This window comes from Rhinolophus hipposideros (genome assembly GCF_964194185.1).
Source record: "Rhinolophus hipposideros genome assembly, chromosome: 10".
Lineage (NCBI taxonomy): Eukaryota > Metazoa > Chordata > Mammalia > Chiroptera > Rhinolophidae > Rhinolophus > Rhinolophus hipposideros.
The window spans coordinates 47,273,096-47,289,027 of record NC_138056.1 but is presented as its reverse complement, the minus strand read 5'-3'; the positions used below and the strand labels follow the sequence as shown (position 1 = coordinate 47,289,027).

The 15,932-nt window shown below is 55.1% G+C and overlaps 1 protein-coding gene across 2 annotated transcripts in view; it reads right to left on the bottom strand.

Moving 5' to 3' along the window:
• Positions 1 to 307: 307 nt before the first annotated feature.
• ARHGEF17 (Rho guanine nucleotide exchange factor 17) overlaps positions 308 to 15,932 on the bottom strand; it is a 56,071-nt gene continuing 40,446 nt past the window's right edge. For both annotated transcript variants that reach the window (XM_081064755.1, XM_081064756.1), the window contains exons 3-21: positions 13,894 to 14,076; positions 11,576 to 11,692; positions 11,280 to 11,372; positions 10,917 to 11,093; positions 10,571 to 10,621; positions 10,207 to 10,316; positions 10,013 to 10,098; positions 8,254 to 8,372; positions 7,701 to 7,914; positions 7,144 to 7,217; positions 6,370 to 6,569; positions 5,858 to 6,156; positions 4,912 to 5,161; positions 4,535 to 4,621; positions 4,153 to 4,220; positions 3,791 to 3,939; positions 3,174 to 3,348; positions 2,790 to 3,059; positions 308 to 1,855 (exon numbers count right to left, since the gene is read on the bottom strand). In XM_081064755.1, the coding sequence (XP_080920881.1) occupies positions 1,659 to 1,855; positions 2,790 to 3,059; positions 3,174 to 3,348; positions 3,791 to 3,939; positions 4,153 to 4,220; positions 4,535 to 4,621; positions 4,912 to 5,161; positions 5,858 to 6,156; positions 6,370 to 6,569; positions 7,144 to 7,217; positions 7,701 to 7,914; positions 8,254 to 8,372; positions 10,013 to 10,098; positions 10,207 to 10,316; positions 10,571 to 10,621; positions 10,917 to 11,093; positions 11,280 to 11,372; positions 11,576 to 11,692; positions 13,894 to 14,076 (2,919 nt within the window). In that variant the 3' untranslated portion in view covers positions 308 to 1,658. The remainder of the gene's footprint in view (positions 1,856 to 2,789; positions 3,060 to 3,173; positions 3,349 to 3,790; positions 3,940 to 4,152; positions 4,221 to 4,534; positions 4,622 to 4,911; positions 5,162 to 5,857; positions 6,157 to 6,369; positions 6,570 to 7,143; positions 7,218 to 7,700; positions 7,915 to 8,253; positions 8,373 to 10,012; positions 10,099 to 10,206; positions 10,317 to 10,570; positions 10,622 to 10,916; positions 11,094 to 11,279; positions 11,373 to 11,575; positions 11,693 to 13,893; positions 14,077 to 15,932) is intronic.

Sequence of the window (15,932 nt, the reverse complement as noted above, 5' to 3'; positions counted from 1 at the left end):
ATGTGCGTTTACATGGACATATAATTGTGTCATGCTTTATATTTACACACGAATCTGGAAGGGATGCGAACACCTAACCCTGGTTACAAAGCACTGGACTACTGGCACAGCCCCTGGTTTTCCTGCTGAGGAAACTACAGTCCACATAGGGACAGGGACCTGGGATAACACAGCAAGTGACTGGCAGTCTCACCATCCATCCCAGCACTCTTCTGGGTCTCTGAGGCCTCCCTTCTGCCCCAGTGAGTGGGTGTCGGGAGGCCCACACAGCTGGGGAGCCCGAGGTTGCTAGCAGGCCACTGTAGCTGCCGATGGGGAGCGAGAATTTGGTGTTTCTATTTATTGACTTTAAAATTCACCATTCAAGGAAAGGTAATACATGACTGGTAGCAAGAGAAACATAATCTAAGACCGCAATGACCCACCCACCCCAAACAAACACAGAACCAAACAAACCCTATCTGAAACCAGACCTTTGGAGCTGCAGCTGAAGAAGCGAGGGGGCGGAGGCCCAGACTGGCTCCTGCAGTCCCGAGGCAGGAGGCACCCCTTGGGTGGTTCCCAACTGGAGAGGCATGTCCAGCCCCTCAGCCTTGGGTGTCCTTCCTGGAGGGGCTGCCTTCGGCAGGAGGGGTGTGAAGAGAGGGATTCAGTGGTCAGAGTGAGGGGGTTCCTAGGTCCACCCTCCCAAGGTGACCATATGTGCCAGTGCATGAGACACAGGGGCTGGGGAGCAACTGTGAGGAGAGCCAGCGCCTGTTCTCTTGCCTGGTCAGGCCAGGGGAGAGCCTGCCCAAGGCCCTGTCAGTGTTCCCAAATGTGGAAGCCACTAAAGGCACTGCCGACAAACTAGGAAGTGCCAAGGCCTGAACAGGCCTGCCAGATGGGAGTCACTGGCCCCCAATGGTCGTCTTGTTCCGGGTGATTGAGGGGACGTGGTCCCTGGCTCTGGATACTGGAGGGTGGCCCAATCAGGATGAGGCTGTGGAAAGAGTATGTTAAGCAGCCATGTTTTAGTGTCCTGAACATGTAATGTGTGTGTGTGTGTGTGTGTGTGTGTGTGTGTGTGTGTACACACATGCGCGCATGTATATAACAAGGGGGGATTGGTCCCTCCGGGAAGGCTTGGTTAGGGTCCTGGGTGGCCCCCAGGGCAGGAATAGGGTTTTTTCCTTCTGTCATTTCCTCCAATCACCCCCTGCCCCAGGTCATTGCATAAATAAGTGCTTGGGAAGGTACACATCTAAAAAGAAACATAAATACTGTACACGGGAAAGGATTCTGTCTCCCAGCCCTCCCACTGCTCCCAGAAAACCCTCCAAATATTGCACATGGCACTCCCCAGCCCCTTGGGGTCCAGGCCCGGCCGTGTCTTTGGTAGAAGCTCCAGGGACGAGGTCCTGGGCAGCCCACGTGCCCCCCACCCCACCCCCATCATGACTGGGAGCACCACAGCAGCCAGAGGATCGGGAAAGGCCTTGGTGCACTGGCCAGCAGGTGTTCCATCAGGAATGCTTCTGCAAGGATGGGAAGAGCCCATGCAGGCACAGGTGTGCCCCTGGTTGGGCACTCCTGGGCAGAGTCTGTGTGTGGGCTAGGAAGAGGCAAGCAGGCTGAGGGCAGGTGGGCGGACACGTCCTGAGCCACAGTGGACAGGGTCACACCCTCCATAGGAGGAGGTGGTTTGTGCTGTCATCTCGGCCCACAGTCTCACTGCTGCCGCCACCCCCACTGCTGAGTCGGAAGTCCTCATAGCCGTCACCTCCACTGATAACTAGCATTTTAGGCCTGGCTGAGGTGGGTCCTCGGTGCCGTGGGGAGTCCCGGTGCTCCAGCGATGGCAGTTTCTCGGGACCTGGGGGCCAGAGGGAAGGATCTGTTAGCCCGGGGCAAATGGTGGCCGCACTGTCTGTCAGGGTCTAAGGTCCCATACCCCAGAAGATAGAAAGATATGCACACTCCCTGTGGGGGATCCCACTTCATGTTAACCAAGAGCTTCCTATGTGGGAAGATATGTCTATTCTCTGGCAGTTAGATAACTTCTTACCTCCTGTCCATACTTTCTAGTCAGGAGTGACGTTTCCCACGCCACACCACTTTCTATCTCTTGATTACTGCATATATACTGTTTTTCTCATACTCATTTCCTGCTTCCAGTGGCCCTTTCCCAGTTAGGTAGCTTAGGTCTTCTCTGCACGGAGACAACTCATGACCAAAGCTTTCCTGCTTCCTGGTTCCCACATCACTTCCTCTTGGGAATGTGGTTTCCTGCTCTGCCAAAGCAAGACTGTACTAATTGTTGCCTCCTTGATGCACATCATTTCCTAACGTATTTCACATTCTATATATATTTTCACAGTCCATTTACTGTCCTATCTGCCATTCTGCTCTCTGTTGCTATTTCTATTTCCTGCTCTGCACATCACTTCCTGACTCCAGTTCCTGCCCTAGATGTCATTTCTAAGTGGTTTTATTTCCTGTTGTGTATATCCCTTCCTGTACCATATTCTAATTCTTAGCTTATAGTTCACTCCATCTCCCATGACAATTCTTTGGATAGAATTTTACACACACACACACACACACACACACGCACGCACAGACACACACGCACATGTCATATCCTAGATTTTATTTTGGGGTTTCCATAGCCTACCTTCCTATAACATATGCCACTTCCAGCTCTGTATTACACTTTCCTCCATCTTAACTCTCTTCTAGCAGAAGCGTGGGGAGTTCTCACCCCAAATTCCAGGATCCCTGGGGTGGGGTAGGATACACAGACCCACCTGTGTCTGGGGGAGGTGGTGGGGTTGGGCAGAGCAGGTTGAAGCCATCTGGCAGCTGGACTGCAGCCAGGAAGCGGACGTGGCCAGTGTGTCCCTGGCCTAGGCCAGTGGGGCTGAGGGGCGCTCGAGGGCAGCTGACAGTACTGGGGGACGTGGGCATGGTGAGCACGACGCCAGCACTAGTGCCCACCCACAGCAGCTCTTCACAAACCAGCAGTGCGGTGATCCTCAGGCAGGCAGCCTTGTGCTGCCGGATGATGGCATCCGAGCCTAGGGTGGGACACAGACCAGAGCTGAGGCTGAATCCTGACGCTGGCTCAGCCTCCTCAACGACAGGACAAAAAGGCTCCAAGGGAAGAGACGGTGGTAGACTGAGGTCCATACCTGCCAGCATCCTGTGTACGGGAGGTGTGACGTCTACCTCTGCCAGCTGCTCGAAGGTGTCTGGATGGTAGAGACACACGTGGGCACTACCTTTCAACGTCACCCACACACCCAAGCTGGAGTCCACCATGCAAGCCACGCTGCGGCTGGAATCCTGTGCCACGTAGAACGTGTGCTGGTGGCGGGGCGGGGGGATAGACAGCAGATGGGTGACGGGCAGACCTGCCTTCCCTGGCCCCTCCCTGCCTTGTGCTTCACCAGTATCCATCCCTCCCTCCTCACAACTCACACCAAACCTCTCCACAAAGCCCACTTGGCTTGACAGCAAAGGCAGCCTTGTTCCCAGGTCTGGATGACTGACTTATCAGAGATGGTTTCACGGGGGCCTCCCCCACTTACTCCTCAGGAATTAAAACGGGGGTGTCCTTTCCCCATGAAACTTGAGTGATTTAATGATCAGAGAATGTCAAAGTTTAAAGGGTTTTCAGAGCAATCACTGGCCTCTTCCTAGGCCGCTGGATACTTTTCTACGGGCCCCATAAGTCTCATCTCCTCTTCTGTGGGCCTGGCTCGCCCCGTCCCCAGTTCCCTCCCACTCCCGCCACCTCCCGCGCTACCTCAAGCTGCAGCGTGTCGGGGCTCAGGACCAGGATTTGGTTCTGGCAGCCGCACCACAAACGCCCCCCCACAGACACCATCTTAGTGATGCTGCTCCCCTGGGCACCCAGGGTCACCGACTTGAAGTTCTGGGGGTCCCAGAAACGACCTGGAGTGGGAGAGGGGTAAAGAAAACAGCATATTCAGTCCAGGGCTGCATGTGAGCCTCACCCTCTCCTGAGGGGGCTAAGAACCCCATTTATAAATGAGGACACCAAGGCCCAGAGAGGGCCTGGGAGTTGCCCCACACCCCAGCCTCTCAGGAGAGGGCTCCAACCTCAGCAAGGGTCTCCAGGAGAGCGGGGCAGGGCTGGGTACGCACCTGCTTCTCTTTGGTAGACGACAAGTTCTCCATTAGCCAGAGACACAAACACCTGGTTATTCAGATACCTAGGTGGGAAAAAGGAGGAGTCGTCAAGGGCTTCCGGAAGCTAAAGTAGGTCACCCGGGGCCAAGGGAGTCACAGACAGATGGCTATGGTTTCCGACAGTCACCTCTCCAGGTGGAGGACCCTAAGTCTAGGAAAGGGCAGTGACTTGCCCAAGGTGACACAGCATGGGAGAGGCACAGCTAGCCTAGGGCCAGGCCTCTGGCCTCCAGCCTCCACAGAAAGGAGGGGCCAGTAGAGCAGAAGGACCTGGGAGGACAGAAAGAGGCCTGCATGTGCAGCCGAGAAGGGTCTGGACCGGAAGGGGGCGTCTTACAGGATGCAGGTCACAGAGGCTGCGTGTTGGAGCTTCATGCTGTTCCTGCGATCGCGGATGCTGTCGGAGGACTGGTACACGTGGACACTGCGGATCAGGGGTGTGCACCTGTGACACGCGCTGGGGCACAGCAGTCCTGAAGGCATCCCCCCCTTTCCCACCTCCCCCACCACCTCCTCCACGCCCGGTGCCTGCCCAAGCTACTGAGGTCATCCATTAGCCTCCCTATGGGTTTCAGACCCACTGGCAGCCCTGGCTGGCAGTTCCCCTGGGGTCTGACCCAAAGACCCTCCCGCTTCTGCTCCAGGCTACCATCTGATTTCCAAAGCAGGGAGCTCAGGGCTCTGGCACTGTGCCCCTGGCCCTCCCATCCCTACCAGCCGTCCTCAGTGCCCAGCCACACGGAGCTCTGATAGGCCTCAGGGTCAACACTCAGTAGGTCCTCGAGGCTGCCCCGGGTGAAGGAGCCACGGCTGGAGCGGCGGAGGGCTCTCCCATCCATTGGGCTGGTGCCGCAGGGACCTCCAGGCCCAAAGGAGCCAGACAGTGGTAGGAAGCCAGGCTCTTGCTCCTCCTCTGAACTGGTCGTCTCTGCCGTAGCTTCCTTGGAGCTTGGGGTCTCCTCGTCTGAGGGAGACAAAGGTGTCTATCTCCATTCCCCTCTGCCAGGCCTGTGCCCTGGTATTTTCCTAGGTCTCCGTCTCCTCTCAATGCATCCCTTCTGGCCATGTCCCTCCCAAGGGCTTTCCACAGCTGTTTTCCCTACCGTGAGACCTCTGCACCAGCTCAGGCCTGCTAAACTGACCGCTTAGTGCTACAGATTCCTGCTGAGTGCTACCCTGCTCACTGACCGCTTAGTGCTACAGATTCCTGCTGAGTACTACCCTGCTCACTGATCGCTTAGTGCTACAGATTCCTGCCTAGTACTACCCTGCTCACTGACCGCTTAGTGCTACAGATTCCTGCCTAGTACTACCCTGCTCACTGACCACTTAGAGCTACAGGTTCCTAGTCCTAGCATGGCCCCCTCCAACCCACCACGAATACTATGGACAGAGAGACCAACCACTCCACCCCCTACTCCATCTTCCTTCACTCGGCAGTCATTCCAGGGTCTTCAGGACCTGGCCTGCCTGTCCTGGATCCTTGGTGTCACCCCCCTGCCCACTTTGCTGGCTCCCACCACTCTGCTCTGTGTGCTAATGTCCTGAACTTGATTCCATGCCTTTGCTAACATGGGTCCCTCCTCACCCATCAATACCCACGGGGCTGTCCTCTCATCTGGGCAGTGCACACTGCCTGATGGCCCCAAGTTGGACTCACTGCCAAAGCTAGAGGAGATGGTGGATCGGCTGGCCTGGCTCTGCAGGGTCCCTGACGGGCTAGGTGAAGACTCATCGTCTGAGTCGCTGTCAAAGGGCACCAGTTCCGGGCGGGGGTCGCTCTCCGTGGGGCCTGGCGCCATCTCGAGGCCGGAGCTGGCAATGGAGATGTGCAGGCAGGCCTGGGGTCCCGGCTCTGCCAGCGTCGTTGCTTCTTCCTCCGAGGCCTCGACATCCATTTCTGGCCCAGTGGTTTCAGGTGCCGACTCCTGGGGGTTCTGCAGCGACGAAGGCCGCTCCCTGGAATGAGGATGGGGATGAGCGCCCCTAAGAGCCCAGGCTTGGCCCCACTCACCAGCAAGCCCACCAGGCCCCGGCCCATGGACACACGCCCTAAAGGCCTGCCACATGCACTGAACACGCACACGCCCACAACCACATAGGGGTCACCTCAGAGTGTTGAAAGTAGGGACTCAGTGCAGCAGCCCCATCCACCACCGTGCCAGGCCTCACCGATGGCAGCGCGGCTGCAGCCCAGGCACCGCCCCAATGCAGAGGATGCGAGCAGAGCACACGGCGATACAGGCCTCCACATCTGGCTCGGCGCGGAGGCTCAGCAGGCACACCTGGCCCACGTAGCCATCGCTATTGCACACCCACACTTCCGGCGCGGGTTCGGGGCAGCTGCTCAGGGTCGGGGCCGCGCAAGAGAACTGTGAAAGGTGCCAATGGACAGGGGAAGGTGAATGGAGGAATTGCTGCTAGCTCTCCATTGCTCTCCAGGCCCACCAGCAGGACAGAGGGAGGGGGAGGCAGGCCCATACGAGCATGTGGATTTCCGACACACCCCTCTGCATATGTGTACACATACAGCACACGTGACAGTCTTTACACATCAAAGGCACACATGCCTGTCTTATAGGTATCATCCATTCGTGCATGTACATATATACAGACCCCAAATATAATCATGTATATGCATGCAACAAACAAGAAAACAGTAACCTTTGTTCATAGGTATACGCTCATACAAGCACATAAATTAGACACTTTCCATCAGTTGTAGAGCTTTTGCTCACATGCACGGATATAGACGTTCATAAACATACCCACATGCATGTGACACATGCAGTGTCCGTGTGCAGGTACAGAGAGAGCTGTACACTCAAAGACATAGGGAGCAGTTATAATATTCAAGACATGTATATAATGTACACAAAACAGAACAAGTGAACAGGTGCTGGCTTTGAATACGTGCACCCACATGACCCAGGTACCTGTACACACCTGCATGCCACTGCGTGTTTTCATGATGGGGATGGCCTTCAGGAACTCAGGGTCTAGACAGCTTTTGTTGGATGCTAGAGTGGAGATGGACAGACAGACACTACTTAACATCCACCTCATCATGGTCCTGACCTTGCCCATTTACCTGCTTGTCTCCGGCCTCCAGTTTCCATCTGTACCATGTGGGAGGTAGACCCAGAGGTCTCTAAAGATATTCTAAGCCATGGACCTTGATCAACAGCTTTCCCTGATCCAGGCCTCCTTTCAGTGATTGAGTATGTGTGTGTGTGTGTGTGTGGGGTGGCCATCCCACGATGGGGCCCCTGATTAAAGCTGACCCTCTCCATGGAATCCCCTCCCCGCCAGGGAGGCCCTGGGGAAGTCCCAGGCTTTACTGCAGAAGTCTTAGTCCACCGTCCCACCAGCAGGGACTGGAGCTCAGGACATGGCAGTCCTAGAATTTATGGCTACTGACGTCTCAGACAGCCTCAGGGTGCTGCCCACTGCCCACCGCCTGGAGGCTCTGCAGGAGGGTGCTGGCCTGGGCCCTGGCTTACCCAGCTTCCTTTTGGCCTCATCGAAGGCCTGCTCAAAGCCAAGGCGGGCGTCAGGGTGGGGAAACTCGAAGATGAAGGAGTCAGTGCCCTCAGGCCTCGTAGTGCACAGCTCCAGCTTAGTAGGAGGGAAGGAAAGCGCATAGCACAGCGCCTGCTTCTCTGACAGGTCCCGGTGCATGGCGGCCGAGAGGTCCCGCAGCACATCGTCCAGGCTCTGTGGGGCAGAGGCCCAGGCTCAGGCCCTAGCACCGTCCCACAGCCTACTCCTGCCCCGGAGATGAACATGGGGACTTCCAGATGGAAAGTGGGACTGTGTCTCCCCTCTTAGGCCAAAAGGTAGACTGGATTCCCCCAGATAGGATGGGCCCTCTCCACGCCCTCAGCTGGAGATGGAACTGTGTCCCCCTTCTCAGGCTTGGAACACCTTACTTCCCTCAGAAGGGGTAAGGCTGCAGGTGCCCCCTTAGATAAGTGACAGGGATGTCCTCTCCCTCAGACCAGCTCAGGGAACCCCCACCCCCTATCCCCCCGGCCTCAGGCAGAAGGCGCAGACCTGGTGGGGGAAACCAAGGCTCTCAGAGAGCTTGCTCATCTGGCACAGGGTGGTCAGGTCCTCGTCTAGGCGGCTGATGGCCTTCTGAATGTTCTCCCGATTGGTGACTTGGGACGCCCCTGGTGGGGATACAGGAAGGCCATGGACAGAGCCAAAGACAGACAAGGTCAAGCTTGGACAGACACTCCTCCCCTCACCGCACAACTTGCAGCTGGGTGCGGGAAGCAGTCTGACAAACAGAGCCTGTAAACCCCAAGTGCCCGGGAACAAAACTAGTAGGCAGCTCGCAGAGAAACCCCAGGCCTAAGGGCAGGGGACTGGGCCTAAATCCAGAGCTACAGAGCACAGGGTATTTGGCCTTTGGAGAACTCCCTGGAAGAGCACAGAATAAACAGCAGACGGCTCTGTAGGTTACGCAGGCGCCAGCTGACAAACTGGCCGGCTGCAGTGGTGCCCCCATGAGGTGTTGGCTGGGCAGGCAGAGCCTTGGGCAGTCAAATTTGCTGATTACAGGACTCAGCTCTTCCACAAAGGAGGAAGCAATGAGCTGATGCCCTGGATTTCTCTGGTCCTGCCCTGTACCTGACCACTTCCAAGGAGCTGGCCCTACAGGTCAGCTTAGCATCCCCCACCCCGGTACTGCCTGCTAGGGGTGCACACCCTGGACCAACAGCCCACAAACGGGCAGCACAGATAGCAGCAGTGTACTAGACAAGCCGGGGCTGGGGAGGGAAACAGTTCCCCACAGCTCCCACCACCTGGGCAGCCACATTTCCCTCTGTATGACCCTGCCCCACACCTGGCCTTAGCTGATTGGTGCTGGACTGGACTGGACACCTGACCTAAGACGGTCATTTTATTGACTATCCTGTTCTTTAGCGAGAAGAGATGATTGGGCCAATAATCAGCTTGTATTCCTACACAGGAGCCCACGTGGGGCAGGCCTGGGTTCACGGAGGGGTCCTTCACCTTGAGGACCACCCCAGGTGAGCTTAGGGACAGAGTCTGGGCCTGAACTGCCTGCCACCCACAGGTGCCCACACTACCATTCCAGACCAGCCACCCTACTCAAGAAGGTGAACGGTGGGTCCTGGAGCAGCTATAGGGCCCAGAGCGAAGGCGTAAAGGCTGAGATGTAGAAAAGGGCATGACGGATCATGGTAGTTATGGGACAGGTGAGCGGTGAGGAAAACAGGCCAAGAGTCGGAGGGAAGGAGGAAAGAGAGAGAAGAGGGGGAGAGAGAGAAAGAGACAGAGAGAGAAACGCACGTAAACACACACACAGCAGCAGGAATGAGCGGGTCTTTGAAGCGGCATCAACTTCTGCCAGGCTCAGCCCCAAACAGCACAGATTTTCCCAACCAGCCTTTTGCTTGAACTGCCTTGAGTGAGTCTCCATTCCCTATGCACAAAACTGCTCAACCCAAACAGTGCACCATCCTCTACCACGAGGAGCTTAAATGAGTTTGCGCAGAATCAATGGCTGCTTACGGCACGTGGTACCCCCGGTACCAGCCCAGCCTGACCCAGCTGCCAGCGAGGTGAGGTCCCTGCCTAGTCAGAGAGTGGTCTGCATGGAGAGGTCCTGGACTGGTTCTGTGCGTACCAACCAACCCCTTGTGCTGGACAGGAAAGTGAGGCCCCAAAGCAGAAAAGGACATGGATAGGCAGCCAACCTGGCCCCAGCTCAAACCCTCGAGGGCTTCTCAGAGGAAAACCCCAACACACAGAACCCCGGGCGGGTCTCAGTCAGGCCCACCTTTGATGATGTCCGCGTCTTCCAGTGGCAGCTTCCACAGCAGCTTATATTTGCTGGCCGTGTCAATGACGCTGGCTGCCGTGTACCTGTGGGGAGCCAAGGGGAACTCTGGCCAGGGCAGGGAAGTGGGACCCACGGAGGGAAAACTACTCCCCACTTCCTGAGACCCCCCTTGCCAGGCCTCCGCCACTCACAGGCTCATGGAGCTGCGCCGCAGGGAACCTGATTTCCGCTTCAGGGTGGTGCAGACGATGAGGTCCGTGAACAGGAAGAGGGACCGGTCCTTTTTGCCGCCAACTGCCTTCTGTGGGACCCGAGGCAGAATTCAGGCCCAGACGCCCACCCTCCTGCCCACAGTGCCCAAGGGGACAGCCAGGCCCAGGGAGGGGTGAGGGCTCTCCCCCAGCTGCCCAGAGGCAGAGGCAGAGTTGGGACTCGACCCAGGGCTCCTGTTGGAGTGGAAGAGCAGGGAGAGCCGTGGGCAGCAGGTATGAGCAGAAGTGTGGACAAAGTTGGGGGGGGAGTGGGAACAAATAGACAACACAGGGCACTTCTTACCACTTCAGTGACCATCTCCTGCCTCAGGAACCGCCGCATAGGGGCCTGGAGCTGTGGGGCAGGAGGGACGAGGCATCTTGAAGGCTAGTTATTAATTGTCACCCCCTCCCCAGACGCTGGTGACCCGTTGGCCCCACTCCATGGGCCAGGCCAGTGGAAGCAACATGCCCTCCCCCGTCCCGATGCTGTCAGGCCACGGGTCACATGGCTAGAGACGGATGTGGAAAACACCACAATGCAAACACACTTGGGGACACCGGTGTGGGTGTGGACACGGCCACAAGTCCAAGTGCCCACAGATGGACACAGGGGTGTGTGGGGTTAGGCAGAGCGGGGCTGCACGCACGTCGTCCATGCCCTCGATGTGAGCCTCGACCTCCTGCAGCACTCGGGCGTGCCGCTCGGCCTCCTCGGCACTCCGCACGCCCTTGTTGATGCGTTCAGCCACCTGCTTGATGTTTCGCTGTGCGTCCAGCAGGAGTGGGTGGTCCGGGTGGTCCTCAGGCGTGTGCTTCAGGAGGTCCTGGGTGGGAATCAGGACCAGACCGGCCTGCTTAGCTGCCCTCGCCAGGCCCTGGAGCCTCCCGCTGACTCTGGAGCCAGAGAGGACTTCCTTTTCTGCCTGACCCCTGCGGACCCAGCGCAGAGCCCGCCGCATCCCCACGCGCCTCCAGGCCGTGCCCACCTGCCCACTCAGCCCCATGCCCACCTTCACCAGAAGCTCATAGCGTGGGATCCGCTGTACAGGCTTGATCATGAGGTCGGAGAGTGCCTGCTTCTCCTTGTTCTCACGCATGCTTTGCTGAAATCCAAACAGGGCAGCAGGGCAGCGTGTGAGGAAAGACACGCAAAGAAGCGAATGTGCAGGGACCGGCTCACAGGAAGCTCCAGCTCAGCCTGAGGGCAGAGGCTAACCCACTGGCTAGAGCGGGGTGGGAGCTCCTGGGGACCCCAAGGCTGGCCCACGGTGAGGGGGCCACCAGCCCCCGCCCTGGCCCACAGTACCTCCAGGAACTTGAGAAAGGCAGGCCGCGCCTCCTTAGCCACACGCACGGCGTCCTTTGCGTTGAGAAAGTTATCAATATAGGCAGAATAAATGTTGACCAGGACATCCTTGGAGAACTGTGGGTGAAGAGACAGGTTGGGACTCTCAAGGGGTCCCTTACCCCACCTCACCCTGTCCTGGTTTCCATTAATTCATGAGCCAACATCCTTTTCCTCCACCTAGAAATGATGTAGTTTCTGAGAGATCAGGCATGTTCTCGAGACTGTGTCGTGTGCACATGTTGTATGTGTGACTGAGTGATTAGATGTGTGCACGTGCAGATATACACACACATGCATCTTATCCATGTGTGTGTGCGCACACGCGGGCATGTCTGTCCATGTGCCTGGATGTGTCCTGTGAGCTCACGCCAGGTTTTCTCACTTCCAAATGGGCATTTCCATCCCCTGGTCTCCAACAGCACCACGTCCAGCCAGCCAGGTCCTCTGAGTGACAGAGACTCATTCCAGCTGCTCGGCCTCTGCCCATGTAATTCCCTCTACCAGGAATGCCCTCCCCACATCTAACTCTCACCCACCTTCAGGCCCAGGCTCTAGAGTTCTGCCCCTTTCAGGAAGCACGCCCAGCCCTGACTAGGGCTCTGACTGGAAATACACCTGGCCTCTGGCCTCTGGCCCCAGGACAAATCTTCCCTCTCCAAGGACATAGATGTCCGTATCCCGCCCAGTCAAGCCCCGCTTGGGGCAGGGCACACAGCTGGTGGCTAATACCTACTGACCAGCTGATGACTGGGCTAAATATGGAGGTTCTTGGTCAGAAGCCCTGGCTGGGGGTTGGGCCATCCTAATTCCTGTCTCAGCTGCACCACGGATGGACTAGGTGACCTGTGGTGGTATTTCTGGTCACCCCCCCCACCTGGCCCTGGGCCTCCAAGCGCCTGTGCCTCTAAGGAGCCAATTATCCTCCCTCCCTGCCCCCAAGTGTGCTGCAGCGCATAATATGAAGCAGCTCGGGGAGGAAGGTAGCCCCCACCAACTTCCCCCATCCTGGGACAGCGCGTCCTATGCTGACCCTTCCCTGGGGGCCAGGGCATCTGTTATAGCCCATGGTCAGCATCAAAATCTGAGTGACACTGAAGATAGTGAAGGGCTAGAGATGTCAGCACTAAGCTGGGGTCCCATCACCACCAGCCCAAGGTTCTCATCACATCAGTTTCCTTCTAAGGCCTTCTTAGGCCTAAGGCCCATTCACAGCATCACAAAGACATGAAAACACACCCACATCCCATTAAAAATAGATAAGATTTCTTTTTTCCCCCGCTAGTATATTTTTGGGAAGGAGTTTTGCAATTTTGCTTTTTGAAATTATTTGGCTCTGAGTAACCATTTAGCTTGCATTTGGCTATAATTTATCCGTCATCACCATGCATTCTTGGCAATTCTGGCAAAAATAACACAATGTAACTTCAACTTTTTCAAATGTAATTAAATTCTTATAAATGAATACTAAATTTAACAATTAAAGAAAATGGCATGTTATATTTTACAAACACACATTTAATTAAATGTTTATTAGTTTTGCTTTTGCAGTTCTTTTTGAATTTTGAAGCCAATCGGTTTTCGAAGGTCCCAGTCACTATTGTAGGGTCTTGAAAACCTCAGAGGCGGAGGGCTCGCCTGCGGTGAAGGGGTATACAGAATGGGCACAGCCTGGGCACTGGAACCAGGTTTCTGGGAGTTGAATCCTCCACCACTTACTGGCTGTGACCTTGACCAGGTTATTTTATCTCTCTGTGCCACAGAGTCATCAACTTTACACTCAGGGTAATAATCACACCTTCCTCCTAGAGTTGTTGATACATATAATGTATGCAGACTAATGCCTAGCACGTAATAAGTGCCAGATATTTAGCCTTCTTGTTAAAATACCTGATAGAGAAAAGAGCTAGGCAGGCAGGAGTTGAGAATATGTGCTGGTATCCCACTGAGGTCTGGGTCAGCCTCAGCACCAGCTCAGGGGCAGGACTAGGGTAGGTCATTGCCAGCAACTGGACTTGGGTCCAGGATCAGGCCACTGTCTGGTTGGGGTTAAGGTCTACACCAGTGTCCAGCCAAGCTCTGGGGTTGGGCAGTGTCCAGGTTCAGGTCAACCCAGGGTCTGAGGTGTCAGGGTCTGGTCAAATTCTGGGGTTAAATATGGGATCAGAGTCAGTGTCCTGGTGGAGTGGGGTGAGGGGTCCATGGAGGCAGCCAGCTCCTTCCAGAAGTGGTTGGAGCTTGGGGGGGGGGCTGTAGCCATGGGCAGCAGGGCCACTCACCGACTGGATGAGCAGGTCTCCCACCTTCTGCTGGGCGTGCCAGGTCTGCACACAGTGCCGGACCTGCTCCAGGAACTGCTCATGGTGCTCCAGGAGCTCCGGGATCTGGTCAAAAATCTCGTCCACCAATGACGGGTCACACAGCAAGGAGTTCTCTGGCTGCTTCAGCGGCTGCATGTAGCCCTGGGGGGACCCATGGGGTCAGTGTAAGTCCCCTTAGACATGGCACCTCAACCCACTGGCACAGGTGCACACACAGTCACCCAGGCCTGCAGCCCAGTGGCCCTGCCTCATGTATCTCCCTCATTAGACTCAGAGCTCTACGAGGGAGATGGGAAGACCTATCCCTGGGTCCCTCAATGGGCAAAATAGGTCTGAGGGGGCTCAGGAAAGATTTGTTGGATGTATGAACAAACAGAGCTTGGAGTGAGAAGAAAGCAAGAAGACTTGGTTTCCTGGAACACCTACACACACTAAGTCAGCAAATATTTTATTCAGCACTTACTATGTGCCAGGCATCGTTCAAGAACTAGGTAACAGCAGTGAACAAGGAAGACTAAAATCCCTGCCCTGAAAGAGCTTACAATCTAGTCAGATACAACACACAAATAAAATAAAAAATAAACCTCTTTTCATCAAGTCTAAGATGTACCATTATTTTTATTTATAAGAAAAAAATCTGTTGCCAATTAAAGGATGCTATGCATTCAATTATAGGCTGAATGCTGATTTCAGAGATGTTAATATGTGAGGAACGTGTCTAGAGTTGATTACTTGTGGAAATCACGTGGTAAATGAAAAAGTGGTAACTGCTATGGGGAAAATAAAGCAGAGAGAGGGCATGGGAGGCCATATGGATAGTTACTGGAGGCTGTTAGTGACACTATCTGAAAAAACAGTTTTCAGATCTGCTAGTCACTCTGGGACTAAAAACCCTGTTTTTCACCTCATGTCTACATTCAACGGTGTTTCCTGGGCATGAATAATAGCCCTGCTCCGCGGCGAGTGTGCTCATGGAGAGGCCGCCCTCTACTGGCCCAAACTGTAACTACAGGCCAAAGAAAACGATTTGAAAAAGTATATGCAATATTGTAAAAAAATGTATATTAACATTTTTAAAATGTGGCTTGTTTTGTAAGACAAGCTTCAGAAAGTAAAGCTCAACAGAATTCTCTGCCTGGTTGGGGATTCTAAAAAGGCCAGGGGTTGATGGTGAGGAGACAGGCGGCAGGCAGCCTTCCTGTCTCGTGCGTAGGCCAGTCTGAGCCAGTGCCTTATCTGTGCTAGGGTCCCTGGCCCCACAGGAGCAGGAGCTAAACCGCTCATCTCCGGGTCCCAGCGCCCCACATGGAAACAGGCACACAGTGGAAGGAAAGAATAAACAGAGACTGAGAACCCTATACAGACCCAGCTAGGAGCCGACACCTGCATTCACTCACCACATACTCTCTGAGCAATTACTGTGTGTCTGGCTTTCTAAGCATGGAGCTGCATCGGTGGGCAGACAGAAGTCCCTGTGCTTGTGGAGGGAGGCAGAAAATAGGCACCATAAATAATGAAATTATTATATAGTATGTTAGAAGGTAGTAGGTGCTGTGGGAAACAGACAGGGCTAGGAGTGCTAGGCGAAGGGGGTTTGGTTAGCTGCGAATTTGGGCATTGAAGAAAGACTCAAAAGGTGAGGGTGACACTGAGGAAAGGGCGTAGCCTTCGGACCTGGGCTCAAATCCCACCTCCTTCCGGTGTTAATCCTGGTATTTAACTTCTTTCTTTATTTTAAACTCCTGGCCTGCAGGAACAATACCAATCAATGCGGGTGGCAGTGTTCACTTTGAGGGAACACCAGGGCTGTGGAATCCAATCTCAGTTTGAATACCACCTATCCTTCAGGCAGTGGAGACCAGTGGGTGAGAGAAAGCACCCTAGAGTCATACTGACAGAGATTCAACCCAGGCTGTGGCACTTCCTGGTTCTGTGACCTTAAACAAGTTGCTTTACTTCTCTGTGTCTCAGTTTCATCATCTGTAAAATGGGAGTTA